This window comes from Tenrec ecaudatus, chromosome 4 (genome assembly GCF_050624435.1).
Source record: "Tenrec ecaudatus isolate mTenEca1 chromosome 4, mTenEca1.hap1, whole genome shotgun sequence".
NCBI classification, from domain to species: domain Eukaryota; kingdom Metazoa; phylum Chordata; class Mammalia; order Afrosoricida; family Tenrecidae; genus Tenrec; species Tenrec ecaudatus.
The window spans coordinates 98,417,078-98,432,458 of record NC_134533.1 but is presented as its reverse complement, the minus strand read 5'-3'; the positions used below and the strand labels follow the sequence as shown (position 1 = coordinate 98,432,458).

Sequence of the window (15,381 nt, the reverse complement as noted above, 5' to 3'; positions counted from 1 at the left end):
TCTTTGGCTGCTGAGCACTTGACTGCTGTGTAACCAAGGCTCCTTGGGAGGCAAGTGTTTCATTGCAGCTTCTCTGTGAGGCTTGAAAATTCCCATGAAAAGAAAGAGTAGAAGATGGCTAGTGATGCTTTATTAAGTTAAATAAACCACTGCCATTGGCAGCAGATCAATTAGCATCTGACATAACTATTCAAATTCTCAGTTTGAAATTGTATCTGGTGTATTCAACTGTTTTATAGAACAGTGTCTGATTAATGTGTAGGCTCCTCACAGCTGCCCATAGGAGACACTCTCTAAAGGCTTTTAATCAATGCTCAAAGCTCAACGTCCCATTTTGTGACCATTATCATGAGCAGGAAACCGCTAGAGTTACACTTCATTCAAGTAGGACAGCACGGTAGGTCAGCTTGGAAGTCGGGACGTTGCTCTTGGTTCAGTGGAGCGCCTCTGGGGGGTCAGAACCCTAAAGGAAATTTTTCAGATAGTCACAATGGCCAAAAATGGTCATAGTGGAAAAATTGGCTGAGCTGGAAGCCCAAATATTCATCAGATTAACTATTACTTTGGTGGCTGCAATTTACCTCGGGACAAATATTTAATTTGCATTTTGTCCCGTTCCCACGGGACATTCACCGTGGGTCCTGGAGGAGAGAGTGGGAATTGGGGGGGTACAAGAGGCACAGAGAATGAGGACAAGACAATATCCTGATCAAGTCCTGTTTTAATGAACAAAGAGTCACAGCTTATAAGGGCCAGCCAAGGGGGGGGGAGCCTCAGTCGCACATGCAGATTAGGCTACCTTGGCAACAGGCCAATCAGGGAGTTCAGGGGAGCGCGCCCTGCCCATGAGTCAGTAAGGGCTTACAGTCTTCAATTAGGTATGCAGAGGAGTGGCATGTACATGCAAATCAAGCATAGGGGAAGACGATCTTTTGCCCAATCAAGGGGATGCAGGACACAGGTGCTTATCTAAAGAGCATTACCCCTTGTTTGCTCAAGCTTTACAGCTGCAGTGCTCTGTCATGTAGGCTGGGGTAGAAGAATGCCCAGAGCTCAGGCTAATAAATTCCAAGTAATGGCCGGGCCTCACGGCTCCAGGCAAGTCCTAATAAATTCCAAGCAATGGCCGGGCCTTATGGCTCCGGACAGCATTTATTTATTTTTATTAAAAAATCATTATATTGGGGGCTCTTACAGCTCTTATAAAAATCCAGACATCAATTGTATCAAGCACATTTGTACATATGCTGCCATCATCATTTTCTTTGTGTGTGTGTGTGTGTGTGTGTGTGTTAGTTCAAGGATCGTTTGTTGGCATTTAGGAGTGTTTTCCAGTCCAGTCTGTTGGGGCACCACGCCCTGGCCCCAAAGTCCACCTTCAGCCTTCCCTGGGGACCTTGCCACTCCATTCCCTTGCTGTTCCGCTGCACTCCCCCAGTGCTTTGCCTCGGTGTGGTGGGATCAGGTCAGGCGCAATTCCCACACTGTGTCTCTGGTGCTGTCCCTCACAGGGCCAAGGGTCAGTGAGGGATATCATGTCTCATAGTGGGGCTGGCCATGTGGTCCTCTCTGTGGACTGGCTGCTCTAATTGGGGTCATCGTCCTCAGGGCCTGGTGGGCCAGGATGTGCTCCACTCTCTCCTCCTCCCCTTTCATCTGCTCCCATGTGCTCCAATCAGATATGTCCCCCTCCCTGAGCTGCAGATTCAATGCAGTCCTTTGAAATAAATTCTTCTGAGGGGAGGGGAAGGTGTCCAATTAGTAGTTGGTACTGGGGACATCATAATTTTTAAACATTTCTTTCTACTTGAGCCCTTGGTATCAGCTCCTCATTATTTTCCCTCCCCCCCCTTCTTCCTTATGAACCCTTAATAAGTTATTCTTTTTTCATGTCTTACACTGACTGATGTCTCCCTTCACCCACTTTTCTGTTGTCCATTCCCCGGGGGGTGGTTATATGTCGATCATTGTGATTGGTTCTCCCATTCTCCCCCACCTTCTCCTTCCCCTCACACATTTTTAACAGGGCACATGTTTAAAGGAACAGATCAAATAGGTGAAGGCTGGGTACCTCTGGAGACAATGATACAATTCAATAAATTGTCAAACAACAGACTTTAATGTAATAGTAGAAGCTTTGAACACATCAAAGGAGAGCTCAAGGAAATAAGTGAAGATAAAACTGAAATCAGAAGATCTCTAAGCAAACCCCTTCCTGAAGTGACTGATAAGTATAAAAAATGATGTAAAAAGCAGATCTGTGTGTATGAAAGGCTTCCCAACTGATGCAATCTTTGATGAGAAAAAGAAATGGTTAGAAGGCAAAGGTGAAATACTAACTACCCAGATGAGAAGACCATTGTGCCGAGCTTTTACGGGGTCGATATGTCTTGTGTTTGCGAGAACTGAATGTGCTAAGGAGTTCATAGAGACTCCTGGCCAGAGTTTAAAGGCAGGGACCTGCTAATGCTTTTCAAGGATGATTACTTGGCAAAAGAGAATGAAGAAAGCAAGCAAAATAAAGGGGAGGCTAAATTATGAGCTAAACAAGAGCAGGAAGTAAAAACGAGGTTGGCAGAAGCTGCAGAAATGAAATCTCTATAAGAAAATGTGGGCTGCTTGCTGAAGTTTGCCAGCGACTCTGACGATCAGACCCGTATAAGATGTGCACATCCTTTTCGCAAGTCAAGGAGAAATCGAATGGACAGACTTTGTCAGAGGAGCAAAAGAGGGAGTGATTCTATGTGAAGAAAAAGCTAAAGAAGTTCTGAATAAAGCCAAAGATGGAAGGGACGTTAGCTACAATTAAGAGACAGAGGAGGGACATGGGGTGCGAAGCACAGGAAGAGAGGTCAAAAAAACCACACTGAGAAAAAGGTTCATGGAAGATCAAGTATCGCTGAGCAAGTGGGGGAGGGGAATAAAGTCGCCCAGGCCGGGTTGGTTAAAAACACAAACGTAGTTGCAGGTTCGTGAGGGTGACTGGGAGGAGGAGGGCTGCGCGGCTGGGCCAGAGGGAAGAGCAAGGGCAGAAGCAGATCCAGATGTGCCTGCATCCAGGCAACAGAACCCAGACAGGGGCACAGGAGACCCAGCACCAGGGGACCGAGCCACCTTACCACTCCTTTCACTCACTGCTTTTCTCTGTGGAGAGTTTTCAAAAGAGAATCCTCATCTGGTAACAAAAAGACAAAACAACAAAAATTATTTTCCTTTCTTACAGGTGGACATCGAATTGGACCTGTGTGAAAGGAAAAAATAATTTTTGTTGTATTTTCTTTTTGTTATTAGATGAGGATTTAATATATATATATATATATATATATATATAGCTCTGGGTTAACGGATGATTTCAAACGAATGATCTTCCACTAACTCTCCTTTTAATATGAGGATATATTAGTATAAAATTTAATAAAATATATGCTCTATGCAAAGAGATAGAGAAAAAAGAAATATGGCTAAATTATTCCCACTACAAAAGGAGCGCTCTTGGTGCTGTCTGGTAAGATTGCTAACCTTCCCACAGCTGTTTGTTCTGTAGGTTAAAGGTGAGACTGTCAGCTCCCATAAAGATTTCCAGCCTCAAAAACCCAATATATAGGGTTGCCATGAGTTGGGATTGATCCATGGCAGTTTTGGGTTTTTTTTTTAAATGATGGGTAATAATATTCTACTTTTACCTAACACTTCAAGTACACAAATTTCTCTTGCAAAATTCCTATCATAATCAATTTGCAGTGCTTATATTATAACGCTCGATGCACTAAAGGTTTATTAATAGAATGAATGAATGGATGAATAATTGTCTTTTTTTAGTACATTTAAATTTGATAACCAGGAATTCCTACAAACCTTTGAAGCACAACTTCTGTGACAAGGGACTGAGAAGAGCTAGATATTGGTTGTGGAATAATTAAAATAGCACAAATAAGTACTATTCGTTTTGCTTCACTGGGCAGCAGGATGATTGCATTTATTATCTTTGTTTACTCTTCACAATTACTCTAGAAAGCAAGTACTAGTATTATCCCATCTTTTGCATAAGGATGTTGAAGTTTAAGGGAGTATGTCATTTATTCAAAGTCACATAGTAAATGGTAGAGCCTATTTTTACACTACTCAAGTCTGCCCTTTCCCCAAATCTACATCTTAGATCACTAAGAATCCCGGTGCATGTTTTTTTCTGTAAACTTGATCACAAACTACTTCGGAAATGCTGCAGGTTCAGGTCTAGACCACCACAATAAAGCAAACATCGAAATAAAGCAGTCATATGAGCCTTTTGTTTTTCTAGTGCACATACAAGTTAGAAGCCCTCTGGTTGCTTAGTGGCGCTATGTTGAGATGAGACCCGCAGGGTCCGTAGTTAGAAACCACTAGCAGCTCCTCAAGAGAAAGACGAGACATGCTACTCCTCTCAAAAGCTACAGTGTCAGAAACCCACTGGGCAATTCTACTCTGTCCTAAAGGGTCGCCATGAGTCAGGACTGACTTGATGCCGGGCAATTTAGTAGTCGATTGGGAGTGCGGCACCACTGCCAGTGGGCAGCCCAGGTGGAGCAGTGGTTATGTGTTGGGCTGTGAACCTCTCGGTCCCTGATTTGAAACCACCAGCCAACTTCCCATAGAAAGTCGAGGATTTTTACTCCCAGAGAGAGTTCAGCCTCGGAAACTTATGGCGGCAGTTGGAGCAGTTCTACCTTGCCCTGAGAGGCGCTATGAGTCAGCATCGACTGCATGGCAGTGGGTTCCCATTATGTGAGAGACACAAAGTGAATAGCAGTCTCTTTGATGCAGGGTTGGTACAAACCTTCCATTGTTGTTTGTTTGTTTGTTTTAAAGCAGTATGTGCAAACTGCCATAAAACAAGTTAGTCTTCTACTCCCATAGAGAGAAAAACCAGAGATGAAAATATTGCACCCGATACATCTATTCTCGTGTGCAAAATCCAACTTAGATTGCCCTTTGAAAGGATTGTTTTGGTAGGAAGGCTTTTAAATTTTCATAGTCTCCAAACTCTGATTTATTAGCCAAATATCAGTTACCCCTTTTCAATTCCTAGATTAAGTAAAAGAGCAACCATTTTTCATCTAATAGTATTGGTGTGAGTGGGTGTCCCAAAAACATGACCCAGAATTAAATAAAGCCTCTAATTTACCTTGCCTCTCAAAATAATCAAAACCACAGTGCTGTATTTGGCTAACACAAGACTGCTAACATTTCATTTTAAATGAGTTTACATGCCAAATTGAAGGAATATCATCAGTGATAACGCAGAGGAAAATATAGGACCACTATGAGTTGGAATTGACTCAACGGCAGTGTGGGTTTTTGGTTAAGGGAGAACATAAGAGATCCCTGGTGGCACAGCAGGTGAAGTGCTTGGCTGATAACCAAAAGGTTGGCTATGAACCCACCAGCTACTCCATGAGATAAAGATATCTGCTTCCATAATGATTTACCAAAGCCAAACAAACTCTGCCATTGAACCAATTCTGACTCATCCACCCTGCAGGACAGGATGGAACATGCCTGTGGGTTCCAAGCCTAACTCCTTACAACTCTTAGAAAGCCTCGTCTTCCTTCCTTGGAGCAGCTAATGTCTTCGAACTGCTGACCATGTGGTTAGCGGTGCAATGCGAAACCACTAAGGCACCAGAGCTCCTCTGCGTAAAGATTACAGTCTTAGAAACCCTGATGGACAATTTTACTCTGCCCTATAGGATTTTTATGTGTCAGAATCAGTTAGTCGTGTGAGTTTTAAGATGAAAATTTGTTTGTGTTTCTAAAAGTAGAGTGATATGATTACACCCCCACCTCTTTATTATGTGCTTTTGCCTGAGACTGTACCTGGAGAATTAAGAGTGCATTGAAAACAATGTTTAAGTTCAAGAGGTTAAATTGTACATGTACTTTTTATTTAGGTTCATACATTTTCTACAAACATTGAAGGCTCATGCTATCTTTTCCTAATATCCAATTTTACCTGGGCTTTATTAGAATGCCAGAGAGCATTGATTTTGACTAATATTGTGGGTCATTTTAAGGACAAAGGACATTTCTTTCTGGAGCTGAGCTCTCTCTATAAGAGAAGTCACCAGGTTCATTAATTTTATTTATTTTTCGAATTTTTGGTGGCAATATATACAGCAGAACATACATCCATTCACAATTTTTGGATGTGAAATTCAGTGATATTGGTTACAGACTTCGCAATGTGTTACCATTTTCTTGGACTCAATCCCGCTAATTAAGACCCTCTGGACACTATTGGGAGCCTTGGACTGCTGACCCCACAGGAGTAGTTTAAACCTGCCAGCCACTAAGGGAGAGGATGAAGGTATCTAGTCTCATAGAATTTGTAGCTTAGGATCCCTGACATAGCCTCACTAAGAGTCAGAATGGACTCCACTGGTGGTGAGATTGTTGGGTTTACTCCCACTTCTCTCTTTCGAAAGCCATATTGTTACATCATAACTCATTAAGCCTGCCCATTAATGCTCCCAACTGTGCTTTTGATGAAGTTGTCAGTTTGAACTCATATAGATACATCTTTACACCAGTGCGATGCTTCATGGTGTCTTATGGATGCCAAGAAATGATTTATTTTCCAACCTTGTTATTAATGGTCTAAAGTACTTTCTCAAAGGGAATGGCATTGTGCTCTCCGTGGCAGCACATACACCAAAGTGCAAGGTACCGCCCCCAAGGGATGCTGGAAGATCCTCTGGGGCTGCAAAAGCAGATGCCGACACTTGCATAGATTCTAAAGTGCTCAGGGGAGGGCACTGAGTAATTTTTCTTTTTCTGAAAAGGAGACAGTAAGTCAAATATGTTTGGGAACCTGTAATAAAGTAAAAATAATTATGCTTTTTTAATCTGTGATCCCATTCTTGGAAACTTATTTTCAAACTCATCTGTTTGGGTGGCTGACGGCAGCTCCCTCCTTATTTTTTTCACCTCTTCTACATCTTCAAATAATTGTTATTTCATGTCCCCTTCATTCAGAAAAATAGAAAGAAGTCACGCAGAACAGGGTCAGGTGAGCCAGGTGCATGGGGCAAGAGAGGCATGCTGTATTTCACTAAAAACTGGCACGCTGAAATGACTGCGTGAGCAGGTGCATTGCCATGGTAGAAAAATCAGTCCCCATCTGCCACCAATCAGGCCATTTTTGTTGCACACTGTTATGCAATCTTTTCAGAACCTCTAAAAAGAAAGCTTGGTTGACAGTCTGACCTGGTGGAACAGACACCAAATGCACTACAAGTCAACATTTTTTATCAGAGAAGTTGACAGATGTCCAGAACAAAGTTTGTCAGCAATCAACATTTCACCTTTTGGGAAATGAGAAAACCACTCATACTTGAATTTTTCCCCTGGCGCTGTCCTTGTAAGCGGTGTTCAACATCACAACAGTTTCTGCAGCATTTTTCCTAAGTAGGAAACAAAATCTCACAGCAGCATGCTGTTGTCTTAAATCAGCCATCACAAATCATGACAAAAAATGAGGTTTGAACAAAATTGATTTTATGAAAAAACTCACTGTGACCAGAGAGAACCTTCCCAGGTGAGGTCACTAGTGTACTAACTCAGAGCTGCTTGATGCGCATGTGACAGTAAAAATGTGTACTGGAGAAGCTCTGCTCCTCACCATGCTGTCTGGTTGGTGGGGGGGGGTACCCGCTCATAAATATGCTTTTTTTAAAAATATGCTTTTTAAAAATACTTATTTGATCACCCTGAACTTCAGTTTTCTTATTTGTAAAGTAAGAGCAATTAAGACCTATTGGGGTAGTGGTTATTATTTGGGTTTCAATCCACATGGTCAGCAGTTCGGAACCACCAGTCACTCAGTGGGAGAAAGACCGGGCTTTATACTCCTGAAAAGAGTTACCATCTAAGAAACACACCGGGGCATATATGCCCTGTCCTATAAAACTGCCTCTGTGGTTTTCTGAGCCTGTGATTTCTTACATGAGCTGACAGCCTCATTTCTCTCCTGAAGAGTGACTGGTGAATTCGAACTGCTGACCTTGTGGTTAGTGACTCAGGGCATAACTTAATAAGCCACCATGGCTAGGTGCCCCCCAATATTACCTTAATGACTAACTTACAGGTCCACACATAGCTCTCTATCTCCCTCCCTAGCTTCTTCTGAAGGAGCTTTTACTCTCTGATCCACAAGTGACTTCAGGGTGCGAAAGGAAAGGAATTTGGATCCCTAGAGTTGGGTCACTGTAAGTCAGTGTAGACGTCACTACAACTCTTTGGTTTGTTTATTTTTCACCTTAGAAACTGTATGGCTTCAGGGAACCATGCTCTTTTTAAGTACAAAATGGGAATAGTACTCATATTTTCACTGAGTCCCTCCTCGTTGTTTCAATGATCAAAAGCAAAAACACACATTCTACAGAGAAGAGGCATAGTTATTTAATTCCTAAAGGCAAAAGGATTCAGGCTTAAAGCTTGACTTTAACGCTAGCTGGCTGCGTAATAGGGGCCCTGTTTTCAATTTAGGTGAGCAAGATTAAATGATAATGAGTTTGCGACATAACAAATTTTAACTGATTTTCTTGATCAACATTGGGTTCTTCAGGGTAAGAAAATAAACAGAAAAGAAAAATTAGAAACACCTGAATGCGGATGTAAATATATGTTGTATATAAAAATGGAATATGATTTTTCACACTTAAAAAATTAAATATGACCTGAATTATCTAAATTTTCCATATGTGCCATAAGTTATCAGTAATAAACTACCAGAGAAGAAATAATTACATTAAATTATTTTTTTTCTAAAAGGAAGAATCTATTTGTTAACCCTGTGCTTGGCACACAAAGTTAAATTGCTAATTGTTCGATCCATATGTGTTTGATCTTCTCCGGCACCTTTTGGTTCCTCAGCTGACCAAGCCCCCAACAAGTCTTTCAAAGGGCTTTTTGAAGCCTTCTCCGATTACGCTTCTAGCTGAACTTATGATGCTACAAGGGATGTTGTATGCAAACAAGTGTGATTTCATTGTGGGAGAAATAGGATGTTTTATAATTATCTTGAATCAACAGGTAGATTTGATACAATGAATTTTGACAATTTAGATTATGCTGTAAGCACACTTCCTTTCTTAGGGTACGGAGGCAATCTTTATGACACTATGATATTGTAGACTTGCTGAGCAGAACACCAATAGAAAGACGCCAGACACATTTATAGAGGTCTAAATACAGACATGTACATATATAAATATATATATGACCATGGGAAATAGATCTATGTACATATAGTTATAGATTTAGTATTAAGGTAGCAGATGGACATTGGGCCTCTACTCAAGTACTCCATCAATGCAAGAACACTTTATTAACCTGGCATTCCATGATGCTCACTTTTCCAACACAATTGCTGAAGACAAAGTAGATGCATAAGCAAATGTGGTGAAGAAAGCTGATGGTGCCTGGCTATCAAAAGATATAGCATCTGGGTTCTTAAAGGCTTGAAGATAAACAAGCAGCCATCTAGCTGAGAAGAGACAAAGCCCACATGGAAGAAGCACACAGCCTGTGTGCTCACGAGGTGTCAATAAGATCAGGTATCAGGCATCGAAGACCCAGAACAAAAAAATCATATCATTGTGAATGAGGGGGAGTGTGGAGTAGAGACCCAAAGCCCATCTGTAGGCAATTGGACACCCCCTTACAGAAAGGTCGTGGGGAGACCAGCCAGTCAGGGTGCATTATAGCAATGATGAAACATACAACTTTCCTCTAGTTCTTTAATGCTTCAACCTTCCCCTCCACCATCACGACCCCAATTCTACCTTACAAATCTGGCTAGACCAGAGCACGTACATGGGTACAGACAAGAGCTGGAAATACACGGAATCCAGGACAGATAAACCCTTCAGAACCAACATTGAGAGTAGTGATACCAGGAGGGGGAGGGGAAGTTGTGGGGGGGGAGATAGGAGGAACCAATCACAATGATCTACCTAAAACCCCCTCCCAGGGGGGTAGACTACAGAAAAGTGGGTGAAGGGAGACATCAGTCAATGTAAGACATGAAAAATAATAATCATTTATAAATTATCAAGGTTTCATGAGAGAGGGGAGAAATGAGGAGCTGATACCAAGGGCTCAAGTAGAAAGAAAATGTTTTGAAAATGATGATAGCAACAAATGTACAAATGTGCTTGACACAATGAAAGGATTGATGGATGGATGGATGGTGATAAGAGTTGTACAAGCCCCCCCCCCAAAAAAAAATTTTTTTTTAAAGGAAGAAAGATGTCAAATAATAATAATTAAAAGAAATCAAGCTCAACTAAGACTTGTTCTCTTTAACTGGACAAACTTTCAAGTCCCTGAACATGCCACTTGATAGCGTAGTGAAACTCCCTATTTCTTCATTCTGATTGTCTTATGCTTTGTCTTTTTCTAGAATGACTACAAAAAGCTCTCCATGCAGTGCAAAGATTTTGTTGTTGGACTCCTGGATCTGTGCAGAAACACAGAAGAAGTCGAGGCCATTCTGAACGGAGATGTGGAGACTTGCCATAACGGAGATCACGACCGTCCAAACCTCAGCCGTTTAAAACTGGCCATTAAATATGAAGTAAAAAAAGTAAGGTCAGGCATGGAGCCCAATGTACATGATTTCACTCTGTACTGTTATTAAATGAGGATGAAGGGTGCTATGATTAGACTGAGTTGGATTCTAATTAGCACTTAAACTAAGGTAATCATTTCTCTAAAGAATCATAAGACAATTATTAATGAAAGATCGTTATGTCCCAGGGGCCTGATTGATGAGTCTCTACTATAAATTAACAAGAAGATTTTGAAAGGGGGCCAAAGCCAAGTAAACAAACAACTACAACAACAATCCAGGAATGGGTTTGGCCTCAAACTAAATCCTAACCACAATTTAAGAACAATTAGTTCTTATATCATGGTCCTGCTCAGGAAGGGAACACAGAGAAAAGATATGGGTGCTATAGCAAAGTGTGGTGAAGAAAGTAGATGGTGCCTGGCTAGCAGATAAAATAGTATCTGGGATCCTAAAGGCTGGTCTCCAAAACAAGCAGCCATCAAGCACCAAACAAACACCATCACCAGTCAGTGAGAGATTGTAAATCATATAATACGAAGTGAAAGGAGGGATTAGTGTCAGAGCCTAAATTGTGAGAGTCCAGTGTGCAGATTGACATGATTGAACTATGGAATGATAGGATATATGTATTAGCTCGCAATTGATAATCATTTTTTAGGGGGGGGAAAGGATCAGAGCATATAGGGTGAGACACTTCAAATCCAGTCTTTAGCTTCTAGGTTTGTTCACAAAACAGCATACGGCAGTGACCGTCAGTTTCCTTGACCTACTGAATGCGCTAACAGACCTATGCACATCCAACTCATTGGTTACCTTTCCATCCCTCGTTTCTTTTCCTCTTGTTCATCCAGTTCACTTTGAGATCGAATCCTCCAACGTCTTGTTCAGTGCATTTCACCCCCTTCCAAGTTTATCTGCAGACTGCTCTGACCATTCCTCTTCCATCGCTGAAAACAGTACAAACATTAACGGCATTTTTATAATAAAATAATACATGCCAACGATGAATTTTCAAACAATGTGATCATGCTCATTTTTCTCTCCTTTGTCCCTAACGGAGAGCAGTGAAACACTGTCATGTTTTCACAGTGTCATGATAGAAACACATTTATATCTTGGACGTCTTCATGGGTCAGTCCACCTCCTCGGACGCAGTGGTAGTGAGCTTCGGCCTGGCTCTGCTCTCCACTTACAACTGCTCGGTACCCTGAGAGCTGATCGCATCTCCTGGGGCACTTCTATGTTGTCACGCGTGGCTTTGATGTGAACTAGAGTTGGCCCCAGGGCAATTATGAACAATAACACTGTTCATTACTTACATTCATTTAATCAGATTAGTGCACATAGGTGTTTTATAATTTTATGTAATAATTACAGGCTGCAATAGACATCCTTGTTCATATAGCTTGCTTATTTGAATGAATTTTATTTCTAGACAAAATTTCTACAAGGAGATTAGAAAAGTTTGTGAAATAATTCCATTTTTTTTAATTCCTCAAAAATTTTGAAACTCCCTTGGAGGTGTCAAACTACTCATGAGATTTTTTTCCCCCTGAAACATGTACTGAATGTCTCTTTTTAAAAGCATACCGCTTTACACCCATACCAATGGTGGCTGACAGGCCTCAATTCCCAACTTGCCCACCTACGGTGGATAGAGTCCATTCTGAAAAGATAAAAAGTGTTTCTTGTCGTATCAGCATTTAACCATAATTAAGAACTGTTTTAGTTATCTTATATAACCTGCCTTTTACTATCACTTACCATTATTTATTTTGCTTTTTTATGTCCTAAATAACAGCCTTCTGTCTATCATGTGCAAACTCTATGGTAAAAATTACACCTCGGAAAAGAATACAAAATGTATTGGGGAACATTTTTTAAAGTGGCAAAGGCTTGCGAGTTTATATCCAGATTTTAAAATTGATAGTGTCTATGGTTTAGGAACAAAAAGAAGTATCCGTGAAACAGAATTAACTGTCCAGAAACAGAGCCACATGCATATGCAAGTATCACGTAGAAGTGGTGTGGCATTTCCGGTCAGTGAAGGAAAGGTGATACATTACAACCATCTTGGCTAGCGAGATCTTTACACCGCTTCCTCTAGAGAGGCAATGAATATGCCACCATAAAAGCATTTCTGTAAAACATTGATGAATATTTTCACAGTGTTAAATTTTCCAAGCGTTTCTGTGCTTACTAAGAAGGCCCATTAGCCATACAGGAAGGGTTTGATGAATTGGAACCTTCTAAATTATGCACGACATATTTAGAACCTTTCGCCATCTTTACACTGAGCAGCTAAATGGCTTCTGTTTGAATTTCTTCAACTCTAACCATATTTTCCCCAGGGGAAATTGCAGAACTAAACACGAGAGGACACAAACGAAGTTTATGCTGAAACGTTCTCTAATCCAATGGTCTGTCGTTTTCCTGCTAGTTCGTAGCTCATCCAAACTGCCAGCAGCAGCTTCTCTCTATCTGGTACGAGAATCTCTCTGGTTTGCGACAGCAGACGATAGCAGTCAAGTTCCTCGTGGTCCTGGCTGTGGCCATCGGCCTGCCCTTCCTGGCCCTCGTCTACTGGTTTGCCCCATGCAGCAAGGTATGTCTGTAAACCCTGTGTCTTTTGAGAAGTGTGGGTGGTTGGATGTATCAGAACTTGTCGTCAGGGAAAATGTTATTTCCAAAATAAAAATCTCAGGGAGATCGTAGTTGGGTTTAAGTAATTTTGATCATTTCAATATGAGAAAATTGATACATGCTGCCTGTAAGAAAAATAAAGGAGAGTGAAATAAAATGTAATGGAGAGAAGAGTCATGCTGTTAAGGTACAAAAGCTTGTTTCTGTGTTGGTTTGCTTCCTCAAAGTCATCACTACTGCCATCTAGCTGATTCTGACTCAGAGCGACTCTATAGGTCAGGGTAGGTGATCTTTTGGGTTTCTGAGACTAAATTTTTATGGGACTAGAAAGCCTCACCTTTCTCCCATGAAGCAGCTGGCAGTTTCGAAGCTGCTGACCCTGTGGTTAGCAACCCACTGCGCAACCCACTACGCCACCAAGGTCCCCTCAAATATGTATTTCTAGGGATATATATGCATATATTTTGTGAGGTCATATCGTAAACGGAGATCGTTCTCCATAAAAATAATTGAGGTGATCATTTTTATTTTGCCTTTATTGGAGCTAGTATAATAGTAAAAATATCAAAACTTAATTGAGACAACTGTGTAAACAACAAAGTAATATGTTAGAGAAGAATATTTCTTTTAGGGCTGGAGTACACTGGAGAATAAAGGTACCATGTTTTCAGAAAATGAAATTTATCTCCCCAGAGTTTTATCCCATCAAATGGAAGTCTACTTTCAGGATGCAGGAAGGTTGAGTCATCGTTCTGTAAGGTCCTTAACTGACAGCGTTCTTCACCTGCATGTTCTTGAAGCCCCCGTTCTGGAGCTAATAACAACTCAATTCCTATAAGCAGCCTGACTGAAACAATTATAAAGTTATGTAGCTAAAGTGGCCCTTGGCCCACTTATATGTGGTGTATATATATTAGTTGGACCACTTGCCATTTTTAAACATGGGGATGTTCACACATTTGTAACACATAGGTACAAATACACTAGTATCAACATATTGACTTGTTGTTAGGTACCATTAAGTTGGTTTCGATTCATCCTGGCCCTATGTACCACAGAATGAAACACTGGCAAGTCATGTAACATCCGTATAATACTTGCGATAGTTGAGTCTGTTCTTGAGGTCCATTTTGTTAAGGGTCTTTTTCTTAAGCACGCTGTTCTTCCAAAGGGATTCATCCCTCTGGCTAGCATGTCCAAACTGTGAGGTTACGTCTTGACATCCTTCTAAGGGGTCGTCTTGCTGTACTACTTGTAAGAAAGTTGTGTTTATTCTTCTGGCAGCACAGGGGATATACAGTTCTCTTTGCCAGCATTCTAATTCAAAGGCATCTATTTTTCTTCTGCATGATCCATCTTTCCTAAACCTCTTATTTGGTGATTTAGCCACCTAGAGACCCTTCTAAGTGGCCCGTGCATAAAAGGCTTTATGTTTAGTGAGAACCTCATAATTATTTCTTTTGGTAATGCTAGAAAGTGCTGGAAACTGGGCATTGTCTTGCATGGTTAAAATCCACCATCACAATTTTTGCCCCCTTTAAAATACATAAGGCCTACAATGAATTGGTGCAATGGTGGCAGCTGAGTGCCGGGATATTGCGCACGGCACAGGGCCCGGTATTGTCTCAGGCGCCCGGGCACACTAAGGAGTGAAACGGGCTCAATGGCACCTAACGACAATGACAAACTGTATTTCAGATAAATACAATACAAATAGCAGAAATAAATTGGGAGTAGTGGGATTTTCTAGCAAGGCAATGTGTAATGGATTTTTTTTTTAGAAAGTGGTAATTTTTCACTTTCCCTTAATTTTCATATAAATGACAGATCTTACTTAGGAAAAAAACTTGGAAATATTTCTTTACTTGAACACAGGGTCTGTCTAGATATGTATTTAACCTAAATTTAAAAGAGGGTGGTTATTTAATGATCCCTGTTACCACTTTGTGCTTAGTTAAATCATAACATCTTCTCTCAATGGACTAGTCTGCTTTCCTATTTCCAATGAGTTCAAAAGAGATGCTTTCCTGAGTGTCTGGAGCTTCGACAGAGGCTCTTTAAAGTTATAAATTAAAGAGTTGGATGTTTATTTAATTTTGGTTGAATTCTAATTAACCTAATTTCCT

At 40.9% G+C, this 15,381-nt stretch overlaps 1 protein-coding gene and 1 pseudogene across 1 annotated transcript in view; both read left to right on the top strand.

Annotated features, from left to right (window-relative positions):
- The window catches only part of TRPC6 (transient receptor potential cation channel subfamily C member 6), a 72,051-nt gene that overhangs the window by 12,178 nt on the left and 44,492 nt on the right, over positions 1-15,381 (top strand). Inside the window, exons 2-3 of the mRNA XM_075548724.1 lie at positions 10,442-10,624; positions 13,053-13,217. Coding sequence (XP_075404839.1) covers positions 10,442-10,624; positions 13,053-13,217 — 348 coding nt within the window. The remainder of the gene's footprint in view (positions 1-10,441; positions 10,625-13,052; positions 13,218-15,381) is intronic.
- Positions 491-2,809, top strand: LOC142444300 (lupus La protein pseudogene; annotated as a pseudogene).